At 41.8% G+C, this 17,794-nt stretch overlaps 1 protein-coding gene across 1 annotated transcript in view; it reads right to left on the minus strand.

The window, feature by feature from the left end:
• The window catches only part of LOC120564012 (gastrula zinc finger protein 5-1-like), a 17,203-nt gene extending 95 nt beyond the window's left edge, over positions 1-17,108 (minus strand). The window contains exons 1-4 of the mRNA XM_039808590.1: positions 15,552-17,108; positions 11,481-11,744; positions 7,631-8,404; positions 1-872 (exon numbers count right to left, since the gene is read on the minus strand). The exon at positions 1-872 is cut by the window's left edge and continues 95 nt beyond it. Coding sequence (XP_039664524.1) covers positions 1-872; positions 7,631-8,404; positions 11,481-11,744; positions 15,552-15,747 — 2,106 coding nt within the window. The 5' untranslated portion in view covers positions 15,748-17,108. The remainder of the gene's footprint in view (positions 873-7,630; positions 8,405-11,480; positions 11,745-15,551) is intronic.
• Between the last annotated feature and the right edge of the window lie 686 nt (positions 17,109-17,794).

Raw genomic sequence — 17,794 nt, forward strand, 5'->3', positions numbered from 1 at the left:
GCGCCGTGCAAATCTTTTATTACAAACAGAACAACTAAATGATTTCTCCCCTGTGTGGACAGTCAAGTGTTGTTTCAGGTTTCCCTTTTGTGCAAATCTTATACCACAAACTGAACAGCTAAATGGTTTCTCGCCTGTGTGGATTCTCATGTGACTAACCAAACTGCCAGTCTCACAGAAACTTGTTCTACAAATTGAGCAGGTGAAAACTTTTCCTTCTGAATGAAGTCTCATGTGACTCTTTAAGGATGACTTTAGAGTGTAACTTTTACCACAAACTGAGCAACTAAATGGTTTCACTCCTGTTTGGACTCCAGTGGGTTTCTGCAGATGTTCCTCGTGGCCAGCACATCCAGAGGAGCTAACTGATGTTTTTCCAGTATTGCATTCAACATTACTTCCAGGTTCTTCATCGTTTTGCAGAGAGTTTAAACCTGACTGAGGTTCCTGAGTCTCCTCCCAGTCACCACTGTCATCAGTCTCAGAGGAGCCTGCAGTCTTGTCATGAGTAGCTGATTCTAAAGGACTATCTGGATCGGAGTTCCTGGCTGGTTCTGGTCCTCCCCAGTCCTCTCCATCAGCTCCTGTTCTCTCTGCCTCTCTGTTCTCCTCAGTTTGGCTTTCAAGGAGCTGTGAGGACTGAGCTTTCTCTTCATCGTCTTCTTCACTCTTCACAGGGACAGAAGTGAACGGGAACTTGATATCAGCCTCCTCCAGCCCTTGAAGGTGCTCTCCCTCCTGACTGCTCCAGAGTTCCTCCAGTTCCTCTTTAATGTGTGGGGGGGGCTCTGGGTCCTCCTGGTCCAGACTGGAGCTCCACTCCTGCTGCTCAGGGGTAACCCAATCTTTAACCACCGACAACTGCTGGACATCTGTGGAGAATAATGAAACACATGCACATGATTAAAAACTGTAATGTCATGTTGACAATACAACTAAAGTTAAACTAATAAAAGGTTAATCGTAAGAAATGTGCTTTACAAAGAGATTTTCCATGCAAAGAAGACCATATCTTGAAACACTTTTCTTCTCTAACAAGAAACTATGCCTTTCGTTTTAGGATTTTTCTAGGACCGCAGCTTTAGACTGGTTTCATTATCGATTAATGGTTTAACCCATCTATTGTCCAAAAACATGACTCAACATGAGCTCACCCTCTGTGGAAAAAGCAGTAAAAATTGTTGGTGACCTGAAAGGAGGCTTGGTAAAAGTCCTGAGAGTATTCCTAAGAAGGATCACTCTAAAAAAGTGAGTGAGCTCAATTTGGACAGGGATTCCCAATCGAAAGAGCCTTAGGGCTCCAATGGTGTATCCAAAGTGACACCTTCGACTTCTACATGGACCGCAAAGTACAGATGTAAACTTGATGTGGTATTTTATGAATTGTAAAGCTCAGTGTATGATCCCTTAAGGTACCTTGCATCAGTCACTCTTCCAGCCAAGCACATTTTACAGAATATGTGCAGAATGAACTTTGACTGGGATGAAGAAATTATGCAATTTGCTGATGCCAGGGAGAATAAGTATGGCATGGTTGCATATCTGAGGTTACAGAATGAACCAGGTAACTTTCCTTCTCAAGTGCACCCACTGCTGCTGTCATACCCCTATTTTCCACCAGGTGCGCTTGTGCTGCATTCTGACGGTGCAGCAACCTCCCGCGAGCGATTGCGGCCAATGAAGTTAATGGTTGGTTTTGGCATCCCAGGTAGTGCAAGAAGCAGCTCACAGCTTTGTTAAAAATGCACGGCCGATCTAATTTCACAGGAGCCGCGGGGCGGGAAGTGCAACAGAGAGAGCCTCCAGTCAATTGACCAAAAGACACCCTCCCCCCCGCCCCCCCATAACGTATACACCATCCTGTATATCGGTCATCGGGGAAGCACCAGCACAGCACAATGGTGGCATATCCTCACATTACAAAATCCTGCAGGTAGTGCCTCTAGAGAAATGACGGGCCACAAGCTTCTGAACAAGACATGAGGTGCTTCTCAAATTGCTTATTTGATAGCTCCTCCACTCCTCGGCTGAACCGGACGTTGTTCTGTCCCTCCTCGGTCAAAACCACCTCCATCCATCCATCCATCCATCCATCTTTGTCCGCTTATCCGCTGTCTGGTCGCAGGAGCTCCAGCAGGGAACCCCAAACTTCCCTTTCCCGAGCCAAATTACCAGCTCCGAGCTCGGGATCCCGAGGTGTTCCCAGGCCAGGTTGGAGATATAATCCCTCCACCTAGTCCTAGGTCTTCCCCGAGGCCTCCTCCTAACTGGACGTGCCTGGAACACCTCCCTAGGGAGGCGCCCAGGGGGCATCCTTACCAGATGCCCGAACCACCTCAACTGGCTACTTTCGACGCAAAGGAGCAGTGGCTCTTATCCGAGTGAGCTTCTCACCCTCTCTCTAAGGGAGGCGCCAGCCACCCTCCTGAGGAAACCCATTTTGATCGCTTGTAGCCTGAAACTCGTTCTTTTGGTCATGACCCAGCCTTCGTGACCATAGGTGAGGTTAGGAACAAAAATTGACCCTCACCCCATACTCCCGCAGCACCTCCCACATACCCCTTTTCCACCAACAAGAACTAGGTGCTGGTTCAAAATTAGAGCTAGTGCCGGTTCGGAATTGGCTCGACCGGTTTGCTTTTCCACAGGCTAAAGAGCCAGCACAGAGCCAGGTCTTACGTCACTGTATACGTCTCACCTTTCCCAGCAAAGTTAGCGCTAAACCCCCGCCCCCAGCCGCTGACATAAGCGGTTCTTACCTCTGGCCCAGCAATGATTTGGTTCTACTGAAGAACCACTTTTACTGGTTCGGAGCTGGTGCTTTGGTGGTCGAAAAACAAAGAACCGATTTAAAACTAGGCTCTGGCTCCGAACCAGCACCAGCTCTGCCTCGGTGGAAAAAGGGTAACAGTAGGCTCGTTCGAGATGAACTGCGCCTCGCCTGTAAAGTAGACGAGAGCAGGCGGCAGCAGACTGGGGCGGTGACAAAAGTCCGCTCTCAAGTCGGACAGTTTTCCAGCTGACTCCAGCAGCCTTCAGGCTGAACCGGAAGTGACACAAACACTGTGGTCCGTTCGGGTCCGATTCCGATTTAATAAAATGTTATCAGACCCATATATCAGCTCCTACACAGTCTCTAGTTGTTTTTATTATGACAGAGTAGCTGTCAAAATTCTCTACATGCGATCTGCTGCTGATTTTAATCAACAACAGACTGTAGGTGATCCGTAATCTGAACAGATTTAGTCTCTCTGATTTCTAAACATCACTATCAGCCTCACAACATGTGTTCTGAACAGAATAAGCCTTTAAATGAGACAAATAGCAGTTAAAATCCCTCCGATTCAAAACCAATAAAAAGTTTATATAAAACGTCATCATGTTGAGTCGATTCTGAACCAATCAGCTGTTCGATCAGCTGAAAGACCGGCGTTTCCCAGCATGCCCTGGGTCCGCCTGCGTCCGCCTGGCTCTTGCAGTTGGTGAAAAGCAAATGCGCTGCCTGCGTCTCAGAACTGCGGCCGCCTTGGTCTCGTGAGATTATCGTTGCCCACGTGTGCATGACGTCAGAGCAAGTCGGGATCAAGTCGGACACAAATCTAACCGGCATGCATTGGGCGCCGATCGCCGGTGATCGATTCTGCGCAGATCTGGCTCATCTCGAACGAGCCTACTATCTCCCAAAACACATGTAGACCGGATAGGCATATTCCCAGGCTCCCTCCAGGATCCTTGTGACGTGAAGAGCTGGTCTGTTGATCCACGACCAGGACGGAATCCGCATTGTACCTCTTCAACCCAAGGTTCGACTATTGGCCGTCTCAAAGCCAAAGCTCTTATTTTTGGCCCGGGGACCGAGCATCGAGGAGGGATCATTAAGTAGCTATAGGCGAGGATACACGAGAGCATATTTCCCAGAAGCCGTGCAGCTGAAAGGGTTGCCAACTCCGCCCAAACAGCTGACGAATTCATGTGACAATTAAGAGGAAAGGACGTCTCATCCTTCTAAAACACATTTGCTCATTTCCTCTCTCCTCCAGTGATTTCCTCGCGTCTCTCCCGTGCCTCCTCAGTTGGAGGGACTAAGACGGAAGGAAGGAGGGAAAGTGGAGGACTCGAGGAGGCAATTTAAGCAACATAAGATGCAGCCATAGTCCAGAATAGCGTCCTAGTAGAGATCACTTCCGGGTCACGGAATTTGCGCCACTTAAAAATATCAAAATTGGATTAAAACGCTCGTTATGCGCTTTTTTCCTTTCATTTGAACGCACAAAATCTGACAAACAAGTTGAATATTATCCATTTCTTCATTTAGGTTTAGGAAATTAGTATTGAAAAAACTGGTCATTTTCTGCTTTTTGGTTTTATTTTGAAAAACAAATTAACGAATGATACACAGATTCAAAACAAGTGCCATGTTTCCTAAGCAACACAACGCAGAGTAACCTGTTGCAAATATTAAAGGACAACCTTGAACTGCAATTATGGTGAAAACATTGGCTGAAGTTTCACCCGTTTGTTATCCTTCATTAAACAGAAGTTGAACAGATTTCTTGAGTGTTATTTTAAAAATAGTTCTAGAAAATATACGTAGATTAAACTCAGAAAATTCTGTAAACAAAATATAAACAATTCACATTCTAAAACAAAATTGCTGCATATCAGAACAAGGAAACTGGGACTTAAATATTTGCTGAATTTGCTGAATATGAAAGATTCTCCTTCCATGGAGGCGCACATAGAAACAGAATCACTCCAATATATCAAAGAGATATATTTGTTGGCCATGTTGAAGAAGAAAGAAACGATGTACACAATTAACCACACTTACTTTTCAGGTATAGTCACACTTCAGTTATTTATGCACAAAAATACACTTTTTACAGTAACGTAAAAAAAAAACAATTAATAATGACTTTAAACTGGAGAGAAAATGTTGCTGAATAGTAAGAAGGTTAAGTATCTTGCTTCAGTTTCATCATCGCCGATTAGGGGTATGACGAGACACCCGGCTCACGAGACGAGACGAGACACGAGATTGGGTTCAAGAAATTGAAATAAGAAAAATAGTCTTTTATTCAATCGAAAGTCCCAAAATGAAAACCAAGCACTGAACGGTTTTGCCACAAACTTCGATGACTGGCTTCTTTTCCTGTATAACCCTTGTGGTTGTCCTTTGGTTCCTTCGTTCAGTTTATTTGACGTTGTTGCATTGCCCTGGCGTTGAGCTTCAGGTCCCCTGATGACTCTCGTGTACTATGTGATGTCATTTCACGTGAACTGGCAGCCGTGCTTTGATCGAACGCGTTTGGACAGGGGAATACAAAATGAAAATAAACAAACCAAGTCCGTATGACACGAAGGAAAATACAAGGGATAACTAACAGTCACACTTACTTATTCCATACGTATGGTGGAGAGTCTCTTCACTAAGATAACCAAGGTTACAACATAACTACGCGTTTTCTGGCAGTAGTTGAGACCAAATGTTTTGTACATGAATTTGTCATTGTAAAGTAGACAGACATATATATAAAGCTTATTTTTATATTGTTTCACATTGATTATGTTCTAAGGCACAAATAAATGACCATGAAACACTCAAAAGATGATTTTTGTGAAGACAGATGCTCTTTTCTCCTCCTCGGCATTTTATTAATTGCAGTGCTGAACAAGGAAGTAGGCTACTCTAGTATTGATTTATGACCATTATAAGACGAAGGGAGAACATTGCTCTTTGTTTATTATCATTAAAAGTAAAGCTAGGTTTTGCTGTCCGCTTCCCGACTCATTTTAACAGAGAAAGAGAGTGGTCTGCGCGAGACAGCGCCACAGAAATCTTGTCATGTTTAATCTTGCGAGTCACACCTCTACCGCTGATAATTCAGCTCAAACATAGCGATGTAAATATAACTAATTAATTTAAAACAAGTTTAATTGATGAATACATGTAATAACAAAAAGCATAGTGCCTGAGAAATGGCAAATAACATGGGGACAAATAAAACACTTGTGATTTTGTAGCTTGATTTAGCTGAAAAAGCTTATTTTTGATCTGTTTCAGCCTTAAATATCACTTTTTAGCTCATCAATGTTCAACCAAGTTTTGCGTTCAGTACTTCAATCCGGCTGGGAAAAAAAAAAAAATGCTCAACAAGCATCTTTGCAGCGATACGTCCCGATAGGGATCAGGGAGGAACCATTGATGTAAAATGGGTCAAAGGAAGGATGTACAATACAATGTATTGATAACCGGAAAAGAAAATGTGCAACAGCAATCACTGCTCCACAAACTTCAAAACCAAAAGCAAGCTTGCCATGGACAGGCAGAGGCTGATCTATAAGGAGGAAAGGAACTGTGTGCTAGATAATGGCAAAGACTAAGGCTACGTTCAGACTGCTGGCAAAAGTGATCCCAAATCAGATTTTTTCTGGGGGTCAAGTGACCAGGACAGACTTCTTCAGAAGTAGTATGAACACTAAAATCTTGCCCAGATCTGATTTTTTCAAATCATTTAGACCACTTCCATATGTGGTCCAGAATCAGACCCAGGTCTGATTTTTTTCAATGCGGCCGCAGTGTGAACAACCAAGGCGGATTTGATGCGACTTTTACGTCAATCTACATTTCAACATTTGTCAAAATGATGATCTGGCGGGAGTTAGCCCTAGACACAGACAGTAAAATTAAAAACGGAGAACAGTAATGGAGCAAGTCAATGGAGGGAGAAGGAGCTGTTAGACCTAATTAGTGTATGCTCATTGATGTTACGGCTGCCATTACACAAACATTTTGAAATAAAAGCAAAAATGCTGACTTCCTCAATAACCTCCCTAACTTTAGTGCAACAGCGTGCTGCGTCTGATGTCATTGTTATTGTTCTTTTGCACATGCGGGTCAGTTCGAAACCTTAAACAGTTCACACTGGAATCTGATATAGGCCACATTTTAAAAGGTCATGTGAACAGCCCTTAAAAGAAAAAGAAAATACCCCCGGATCGGAGCAAAAAAAAAAAAAAGAAATAAGCATTAAGACTTGCGGTGGGAACGTAGCCTAAATGACTTGTAAACTAAATCCCAAAATCACCACCCTCCTTTTTAAGTAAAAATTAGTCAATCCTACCAACTTCACACGCTTCACCCAGTACAGTCTGCTGCCGGCCAGCACAAACAGAGGAGAAGAGGATGTTGCACGGTCTCCTCCCTCCTTTATCCAGGGAGCTGAGTGCTCCCTGGATAAAGCACACAACAAAGCACACACTCAACAAATATACAAACCCCTACATAACAGCAGCTTAATTTATTTCTGATGCCTAGCACAGATGAGTAAATTCTTTATCTAAACTTAATCCAAATTAAATCTAAATGGTTTCTCCCCTGTGTGGACACTCAAGTGCTGTTTCAAATGTCCCTTTTGTGTAAATCTTTCGCCACAAACTGAACAGCTAAATGGTTTCTCCCCTGTGTGGACAGCCAGGTGTTGTTTCAGATTCCCCTTTTGTGTGAAACTTTTACTACAAAATGAACAACTAAATGGTTTCTCCCCAGTATGGATTGCCATGTGCTTTGTCAGATTCCCCTTTTGTGTGAATGTTTTACTACAAACAGAACAACTAAACGGTTTATCACCTGTGTGGACAGTCAAGTGTCGTCTCAAATGTCCCTTTTGTGCAAATTGTTTATTGCAAAGTGAACAAGTAAATGGCTTCTCCCCTGTGTGGATTCTCATGTGTTTAACCAAAGTGCTTCTGTTGCTGGATACCAGTTTACAAACTGGGCAAGTGAAATGATTTCCTTCTGAATGAAGTCTCATGTGGGACGTTAAAGTCTTCTTCAGAAAGAATCTTTTACCGCAAACCGAGCAACAAAATGGTTTCCCTCCTGTTTGGACTCCAGTGCGTTTCTTCAGAGGTTCCACATCACTTCCAGGTACTTCATTGTTTTGCAGAGGGTTTAAACCTGACTGAGGTTCCCTAGTCTCCTCCCAGTCACCACTGTCATCAGTCTCAGGTTCAGAGGACTCTACAGTCTTGTCAAGAGTAGCTGGTTGTAAAGGTCTATCTGGATCTGAGTTCCTGGCTGGTTCTGGTCCTCCCCAGTCCTCTCCATCAGCTTCTGTTCTCTCTGCCTCTCTGTTCTCCTCAGTTTGGCTTTCATGAAGCTGTGAGGACTGAGCTTTCTCTTCATCATCTTCTTCACTCTTCACAGGGACAGAAGTGAATGGGAACTTGATATCAGCCTCCTCTAGCCCTTGAAGCTGCTCTCCCTCCTGACTGGTCCAGAGTTCCTCCAGTTCCTCTTTAATGTGTGGGGGGGGCTCTGGGTCCTCCTGGTCCAGACTGGAGCTCCACTCCTGCTGCTCAGGGGGAACATCATCTTCAACCACCAACAGCTGCTGGATGTCTGAAGAGAATAGTGAAATACATGCACATGATTAAAAACTGTAAAGTCGTGTTAACGTTCCATGTTAATCAATAGTTAGTAGTTCAAAATGAGCTTCAACTTATCCAACTAAGACAGTAAAATTCTTGCTTTTACATTAAAGCTGCAGAAAGAATTTTAAAAAAGGCCAGTTTGAAGAAGAGTAAGACCTCTTCCTGCAGCTCTCCCCTCTCTGTCTAGCCCGTCCCATCAGGCTATTAAAAGGAATGCAGCGGCTTCATACAGTAACATTTACGAGTACTAACCATTTATTTTCTCCTGATGGCACAAACAAATCCTCACTTGAAATTGCACGTGCACAAGCCAAAGCCAAGAGAGCTGCACTTCTGGCACGTGCAGCACCGATGAAAAAGAAACTTGCTCTTCAGAAACTTCAGAATCATATCGCAAACAAATGGAGCAAGTGGAAATTGATGCAGAGATTGAAGCCTCAGTTGCAGAAACTGCAGTTTTGCAAACATTTTCAGATCAGGATGAAATAGAATCTTATTTTGAGAAGCAAAAGACAAAAGCAACAACCGTCATTCCTGATGCAAAGATCACAGAGTCCATGATGGAAAATAAAAAACGTGCCGGACACAAAATTAAGGACTGAAAATGTTCGAAATGCAATTAATCATAATTCCACACTACAGAATCCTTAAAAGGCAACATCTGTTAGCAGCAATTGTTATGCTGAAAATGTCCCACAGGATGAATTGCGTGTTGAAGAGAATCTGTTCCACAGTACGGTGTTTACCACCCACGCAAAGGCAAGTTGGGGGTTGTTTTTCACTGTTGAGCTGAGTTCAAATGAACCTCATCAAATGATCAACTTCTGCCCAAACCTTACACGTTCCTTAATAGGAGTGCTCCTGTGAATCAGTTAAAAAAACAACAACTTTTATTTATGTCTAATGTAAAGTCCATGTCTCGACAAGTCAAAGTGGCAGAGGAAGACAAGGACTTTCTTTGATTCCTATGGTGGCCCAATGGAGATGACTGTACGATGACGTACAGATGTGGACAACAGATTTTGAGGAAGACTGCAGATGACCATCAAGGCAGCTTTCCGGACATAACTTACACTACATAGAAAATTCTATGTGGATGACTGTATGAAAAGCTCACCATCTGTGGAAAAAGCAGTACAAAGTGTTCCTTGGAGACCTTTGCCAGAAAGGAGGCTTTCATCTCACACAGTGGATCAGCAACAATCGCAAAGTCCTGCGAGCTATTCCTAAGAAGGATCACTGAGTGAGTGAGCTCAATTTGGAAAGGGAACAACTCCCAATGGAAAGCGGGACCAACTCCCAATGGAAAGCGGGACCAAGCATCCCTGAGGTTACAGAATGAACCAGGTGATGTATGCATTTCTTTCCTTCTTGGAAAAGACAGAGTGGCCCCATCTAAACTAGTAACCACTCCTCGTTTGGAGCCAACTGGCACTGTGTTGTCTGTTTGGGTAGACAAGATGGTAAAAGAAGAATTACAGCTTCAATTGGATGAATCATGTTTCTGGACTGACAACACCACAGTCTTGAAATACATCAACAATGAGAACAAAAGATTCTGAACATTTGATTTGTGGCCAAGAGAATATGTGCCGTTGGGAAGCATCGAACACAGCACTGCCTTTTGTGAAGCTAAAGCTAACTTATGAACCCTTTTATCAAATTCTCCGCAGGTCCTAATTGAAAAGGAAACCAAGTTTGACTCCAGGCGTGTTTGATCAAAATGACCAGTATGTAAGAAGAAGAGGGAAACGTACAGTACATTTTGGATAAATTCTGGAAAAGATGGTTTCAGAGAATATCTTGCTTCATTACAGGAAAGACAAAGGTGGAGACATTATATTGATCGCAGGCACCAAAGCCCCCTAAATTCCTGCATAATCAGAAAAGTAATCAAAACCTTCCCTGACAAATCAGGCATGGTTAGATCGGTCTAAAAGCCAAACAAAGACAAATGCTACTGACAGACCAGTGACAAAGCTGTTTTGTTGTTTATTTTAATTACAAGGTAATTTTACATTTTTGGAAAATGATTTAATTAGTTTAAAGTTTTTTTATGGCTCCATGTGTTTGTATTTAATCATCATGTCTTGTATATCCATAAAGAAACAGGGGCTGGTTGTTGGAGCCTTTTCATTGGTACCAGTGTGTGACGCTGGGGTTAGCCATAGTTTACCAAGTGCGGACTAATTGCCAAGTGTGTGGCACACATCGAGGTTGACCGTTCTTTGACCATGGAAACGTGAGAATGTGAAATGGTTTTTCAGTTAGTGTGTTTTGAGAAGAGTTTTGTTATGTAAAAATAAACGGATTGATATACAAGTTAAAATTGTGGATTTTGGACAATTGCTGGGTTTCAACAGAGGAGTTTTTTTTCAAATATTGCATTAGGGATGCACCGAATCCAGGTTTCGGATTTGGCTGAATATTGGGCTTTTTGACGGGCTTCGGTTTCTGCCGAACCATAGAATTTTTTTCCACCGAACCCTACGCTTGCGCTACGCTGGTCAACGTAATGACGGCGCCGTTGATTACGGGAAGGTGTTTACGTAGTTGGACCGAAAATGGAACTCGTAAGCAGAAAAAGTTGTTGTTTGGCAGTACTTTCAGTCAAAAGAAGGCCATTCAAGTCCAGCTACATGTTCAATCTGTTCAATGCTGATTTGTCTCGTCGTGGCGAGGACCCTAAACTATACACAACATGGCCGCTGTTACAACATCTGGTAAGAAACATCCGAAAGAATACGAGTTGTGCACGAAGGAATCTACAGACAGCAGCCAGAATGCAGCAACTTCAGGTACGGCAAAGGAAGGACAGTCACCGTTTACTTCATTAATGCGTTTACTGTGTTAATGGACTGAGGATGGGAGGAGGATTCGGTATTCGGTTTTGGATTCGGCAGAATCTCAACCAGTGGATTCGGTATTCGGCCGAACCCCAAAAATCTGGATTCTGTGCATCCTGCAATCTACACTGGGCACGCGCTTACATTACCAACCAAAACCAAATGTGTGTCAACAATAAGTTAAAAAAAAAAACTCACCTTTGTACGAGCGATGTGCGGTTGGCTCCATGTGTTGTTCGTTGTCCATCACGGCCACGGATCGCGATGGCAAGACGGAGAGACACGAGGACGTGGAAGCGCTGAATTGGGACAGCATCGGTGGAGTGCCGGACATCAGAGGTTGGTACGGGCCAGCGGACCACGCATTGGTGGGGAGTGTGGGTGGCGGGACGCGGTGCGGACGGACATTAGAGGGCAGAACAGGCAGTGGACCACGCATTGGAGAGTATAGGCGACTTGATGCTGTGCGGAGGAGCGATGCAGACAGAGATGCCGACCAAAAAAACAAATGTGCGTCAACAACATTAATGCACAAGCAATATTAATCTAATGATATACTATATAATAGTACAGTGTTTCCCATACATAGGTTTTACTTGTCCACGGCAGTTTCCTCCACTCCATATCTTTATAATGGAGCTACGGAGCTTAGCGCTAACGGAGCTAATCGTTGCTAACTGAGCCTAAATCCATTAACTGTATTTATGGACTTGAGCCCGAGTAAAACCCAAGATTTTATTAAAGGGGAAATATGCAGTTTTTTTTAGCTTAATTTACCTTAACTTAACAACTTCGGAGTCATTGGAATGGTTATATGACTTTCTTTGAGTTGAATGGTGGTCGTCTCGCTCCCCCCTAGCGCCTGTGAGCGGAAAAACCACCCTCGCAACTTTCGTCCGGCGAGCCACCGGCCTCAGCGTCAGGAAGTATGGCGTGATATCAGGTCCCACGATGTAACGAATTACTTCACAGCACTGCACACATTCGCCCATTCAGGAACCGGCTAACAAGTTAGCGATGGAGTCTATCGAGTTGCGCTGCCCTCTTGAAATGTGCTTCCTTATTAGTTCCCATTTCCAATTGTGCAAGCAGGCTGAATCCCATAGAGGTATAACTCTAACAGTATTCACATCTTATGTTTATTTGAGAATATTTTGATACTCCATTATATCTTTATTGAATATTTCAGTGGTAGCATATTCTGATAGACAAATATACCCTATCAAATAATGCTCCCCCAACAGAATCATTATATATTGCACCACTACTCACTCCATGTGCACTGTCAGGAGATAAGGAGCATATTTTATGCTCCTGTAGGGGGAGCTCTATAGAGAAACCTGTGGGGGGGGGCTCTATAGAGAAACCTGTAGGGGGGGGGGCTCTATAGAGAAACCTGTAGGGGGCGCTCTATAGAGAAACCTGTAGGGGGAGCTCTATAGAGAAACCTGCCAGCAAAAAGCGAAGAAATGGCCAAAACTGCATAGTGCCCCTTTAAGTTGCCTGTGAAAGTTTAAGTACAACTCAGAGTTGTTTGAATCAGTGGTGATTTTACACCCCTCTAAAGCCCCCCTAAAAATTATAATAATAAAAAACAAATAATTATTTTTTTATAAATCAATTTTAGTGCCTGAAGTTAGAGTAATAGAGTAATATGTTGTGTCACTGTCCCTAATGCTATGCACCTGTAACCCAGTCAAGGAAAGTTTTATTTTTTATTATTTACACCTCATTATCATTTCATTTGATTCTGGTCCATAAAGGGACTTTAGTAGTTTTTTCACATGTTCAATATTTGACATTTATCCTCCGTTATAATAATAAATAAATATATTCATTGTTACCCAGTGAAATTACTGATTTAGCAGAGGGGGGGTTAACACTTTTGCAAGGCACTATATCTGTGTCACATTCTCATTAGGGGCTGAGCCCCCTTAAAGGTCTGATCCTAGAATCGCCCCTGATTTGAATGACAAATCTTCAGATGAGATCTTAATGAATGCAACAAGGACATGTACAGTAGCCTACCAAACAGTGTGTTGACGATCCCCAAAACACAGATTAAAACATTCAAAAAACAAACCATGATCTAACAAAAAAATAATAATTAACATTAGATAGCCTTAGTCTTAAATGATTGTGAGTTGAGATTTGTTGAGAATTTTAATTAACATGTAACTTTCTGTATGGATTATAGTATTATGGTTAAGTTAGCCAACACATATTAGCCTATTTGGGCTCTGGGTAATCAGGTATTTTATCTGCTGAACCGTAACATTTGAGAAACCAACCAGATTTAATTGACAAAGCTTAGGCTACACTTCATCTGTATTTTTAATCATATTGTAGTCTGATATGTAAATAATTATTTCAAAAGTATCTGTTAATGTTATGTAGCCTAGTCATTGTTTTCAATAAATAGTTCATAAACCTTCGCTTGACCAGAATTTTCGTGAACCCAGCCATCACGCACCATACCGTCACATCCTGCGCTACCCACCACCACAAGTAAATTCTCAACCTGTGGGAAACACTGCAATGTAACAGTCACAGGGGACATTTTAATATTTATTTTATTAATTTTAATAAATGATTACAGTACATCATCCTGATCATACTTACATACTTTTACCTAAGTAACATTTTAGTTGCAGGACTTTAACTTGTAACCAGTGGTGAAAGAAGTATTCAGATCCTGTACTGAAGTAAAAACACTAATACCAAACTGTGAAAATACTCCACTACAAGTGGAGCAAAATGTTTCCCGTTAGTGTTTTCCTACAGTTGTGCCTAGAGATTGGCATGGGCTACTTTCCATAAGTTCATCTCTCAATGTAAATCAAACCAGCTATTAGGCGAACTGAAATAAAATCATGCCAATCTCTAGGTATGGTGAAGGGTATGTGATGATGTGGGAGGGTATGGTGAAGGGTATGTGATGATGTGGGGGTATGGTGAAGGGTATGTGATGATGTGGGGGGGGGTATTTTAATTCCAAAGGCCAAGGGAACTTTATCAGGATGCATAATATCCTGGATCCATGAAATAACTGGCCTTTAAAAATAAACATCTGCCTGCCTCTATGGGAATCTAACATAGGGGTGTACTTATTTATGCCCACTGTATTTTAAGGAAGAACATTTATTTATTTACGATACATTATTCATTCACAAAGAAAGTTGGTGCCCTTAAAGGTTGGATTTTTCCTTTTTTTTATTTTTTATTAAGGCATTACGATCAATTTCCAAAAGATGTTTTTTTATTCCTCTATAGTCAACTTTAGCGTGGGTATGTAAACTTATGAGCACAACTGTATTCCATCTGTTTCTGGATTTATATTCCTGCTGCATTAATGTGTATGTTGCATTTTACTGCTGTAGATGTTTACGGTTGTGCTAATTTTAACTACTGTATATATACACTGTTAGGTAGTTTCATCTACAGCAATGCATCATATTATATAAGATCATCATGTTTGTAGCTGTCCTGTGAGATCCCTGTATCTCTAAAAAGTTTTTAAAACTTTTTATGGTGTCAGAAAAACAGCTGCAGCTACATTTTCCAGCTGATCCAAGAGGCCTTTTTAATAGTTTATGTAGCTTGAGAAGTAGGAGAATTTTCTCATCAACACATAAAGGAACACTGCATCCTTTTATCAACATTCAACATCAACACATCTGGAGATTTGTGGTTGTCACTGGAAAAGAAGGGGGTGAAAAACTGTCATCTGAAAAGTAACTAAAGCGGTCACACAAATTTAGCAGAGTAAAAAGAACTATATAGTTTAGAGCTGGGCAATATATCGATATCGTGATATGAGACTAGATATCGTCTTAGATTTTGGATATCGTAATATGGCATAAGTGTTGTCTTTTCCTGGTTTTAAAGGCTGCATGACAGTAAAGTGATGTCATTTTCTGAACTTACCAGACTGGTGTTAACTGTTCTATTATTTGCCTTTAACCACTTAGTCATTATATCCACATTACTGATGATTATTTATCAAATATCTCATTGTGTAAATATTTTGTGAAAGCACAATTAGTCAACACTACAATATCGTAGCGGTATCGATATCGAGGTATCGATATCGAGGTATTTGGTCAAAAACATCGTGATATTTGATTTTCTCCATATCGACCAGCACTAATACAGTAGGAGTACAAACCTTGAGTAAATGTACTTTACTTCAGTAAAGTTTGTGAATACTTCCTCCTCCACTGTTTCCCCAGCAGTTTTAAGTGATAACAACAACAAAGCTGTACAAACCTGCTCTGTGTAACCGGACTTTAGGGTTGCAATCAGCGGCGTCCATCAGTTTCAGTTGTCGGTGATTTTCTTTTGAACGGAACTCAAGTTCCTCCTCGTACTCTGCTATCGTTCTTTCAAACAGCTCACATATCTCTTCAGCAGCCGCAGTTAGTCGCTGGTTCACAAAATCTCTCAGCAGTTGAACTTTAGACATTTTTACTAAATCACAGAAACTTTTTCTCCAGACACACAACGTTAAAACCGGTTTGCTCACTCTGACAAGTGCGCTGTGTTGTTCGGGTCCGTCTACTTCGGGGAGCTAGCAAGCTAACTTCATTAGCTTCGTAGGACACCAGGAGATAATTCCGACGTTTTCAAACAAAGGGGACAGCACAGAGACCGTCCAGACAGGGTCATCTGCACTATTGTGGGTCCATAAAAAATAGTTCGGTCTCTGCCGAATAGTCGCTCCGACAAGCTACCTCTGTGTGGCCGAGTTCCGTATCCGTCTATTTCCAGCTAGCAGGCTAAGCTAACTGCATTTAGCATTCTTGGCTAAAGGAGATGAGTCTGAGGTCAAATGTCCCCCAAAATGTGCACATAGTCCACTTAAACAAGTTCATCAATGCATACGGGCTCTGGTGGTCCAATCTGGTTGTATCTGATTAACTACGTAACGCTGAAAGAGCAGAACTCACGGAGAAAAAACGATTTACAACTAGGACCTGGCTAACCTCTTCAACCCATAACGTTACAAACACGATTGAGGCTCCGTGTGTGTGAATGGAGGAAGTGTGTGAGCACGTAACTGAATGCGTGAACTTAGAATTATAAAATAAAAACGTGAGCCATGACTTATGAACGGAGACTTTGCTACACACGGCTTCTCTTTATTATCAAAAAACAGTCAATGGAAGCACATGTCAGAATTCACCACTTCCGCTTTATCCTTCACAATAAAAGCTTTAGGCAGAAACCCTGACTCATCTAAACATTTCACAGAGACTGCACAATAAAATACCTAACAAACAACAAAGCAAGTAGCGCAACATACAATAACATACATAAATAATAGAATTACAATAACAATATGTAAAAGACACTATAACAAATAAATACAATACACCTGTTTTAGAATAAGAAAATGAGGCCGTACAAGTTGAAAATAAAATAAAAAGTGATCAAACTTATTTTACAGGCCCATGTCTCTCTGTTTGGAAAATATTAAAAGTCATAAAACATGGGCTTAATTTAGTCACACAAAGAAACATAGTGATTGGGAAATATACAGTCGAAAAATATAAGCAAGACCATGAGCCAGTGGCAGTTCTAGACCATTTCAAATGGATGGGTCAGGCTGGGGGCACATGCGATTTTAGGGGTACCAAATAAATAAAGCACAAGTGTTACATACCACCAACCCACCATAGGTTTAGTTCTACAAAGACTAACGATACACATGTTACGCCCCGATCTAGGAGGGTCGGAGCGTCACATACATTATTTTTTTTGAATGAATACTAGTGCATGAGCAGTGATTGACACGCAATTAGACACCCCCCCCCCTGGCCCTGATTGGTGCATCTGAACAGGGAGCGGTGGATTTTTGCAAATCACACTACAGGCTGTAGGTGGTGCCAGAGGAGCTAGAATGTTTTTTAAATGACCTGCTTCATGTAGTTCTACTCAAACATAGGGTCAGTTTCAGCCATTATGACAGAAAGTTAGTTTTATAAGTCTTACCTACTGCACCTTTAAATAGCCAGCCTCCTAATCAGCCAATCTGGATTCAGATTGTGCTTTCACTCTCACATTATTTAAGCACACACAAATCTATGACAGGTTCAATAGAGAATACGGCGAGCACCGTAACCGTGTCAGGATATATAAAATATCAAAATTCAAATGAAGACAGGCAGAAGGATAAAGCATGGGCTAAATGTTAGAGGAACATACTGATTGGGAAATAGACAGTTGAGAAATATAAGCAAGACAATGAGCCATAGTGCAAAATCAAACTACTATAAAGAATGTCTGTCGAATGATTTTAAAATCCCTAAACAATCCTGGGACAGAATCAAAACTATTATTAGTTTATCACATAATTCCCCTATAAATTAGGGCTGGGCGATAGGGAGAAAATCAGATATCACGATATTCTTGTCCAAATACCTCGATATCGATATTGTGGCGATATTCTAGGGTTGACGATTGGTGCTCTAACAAAATATTTTCACACTTAAATTTTAGATAAATAATCA

This window comes from Perca fluviatilis, chromosome 8 (genome assembly GCF_010015445.1).
Source record: "Perca fluviatilis chromosome 8, GENO_Pfluv_1.0, whole genome shotgun sequence".
NCBI lineage: Eukaryota > Metazoa > Chordata > Actinopteri > Perciformes > Percidae > Perca > Perca fluviatilis.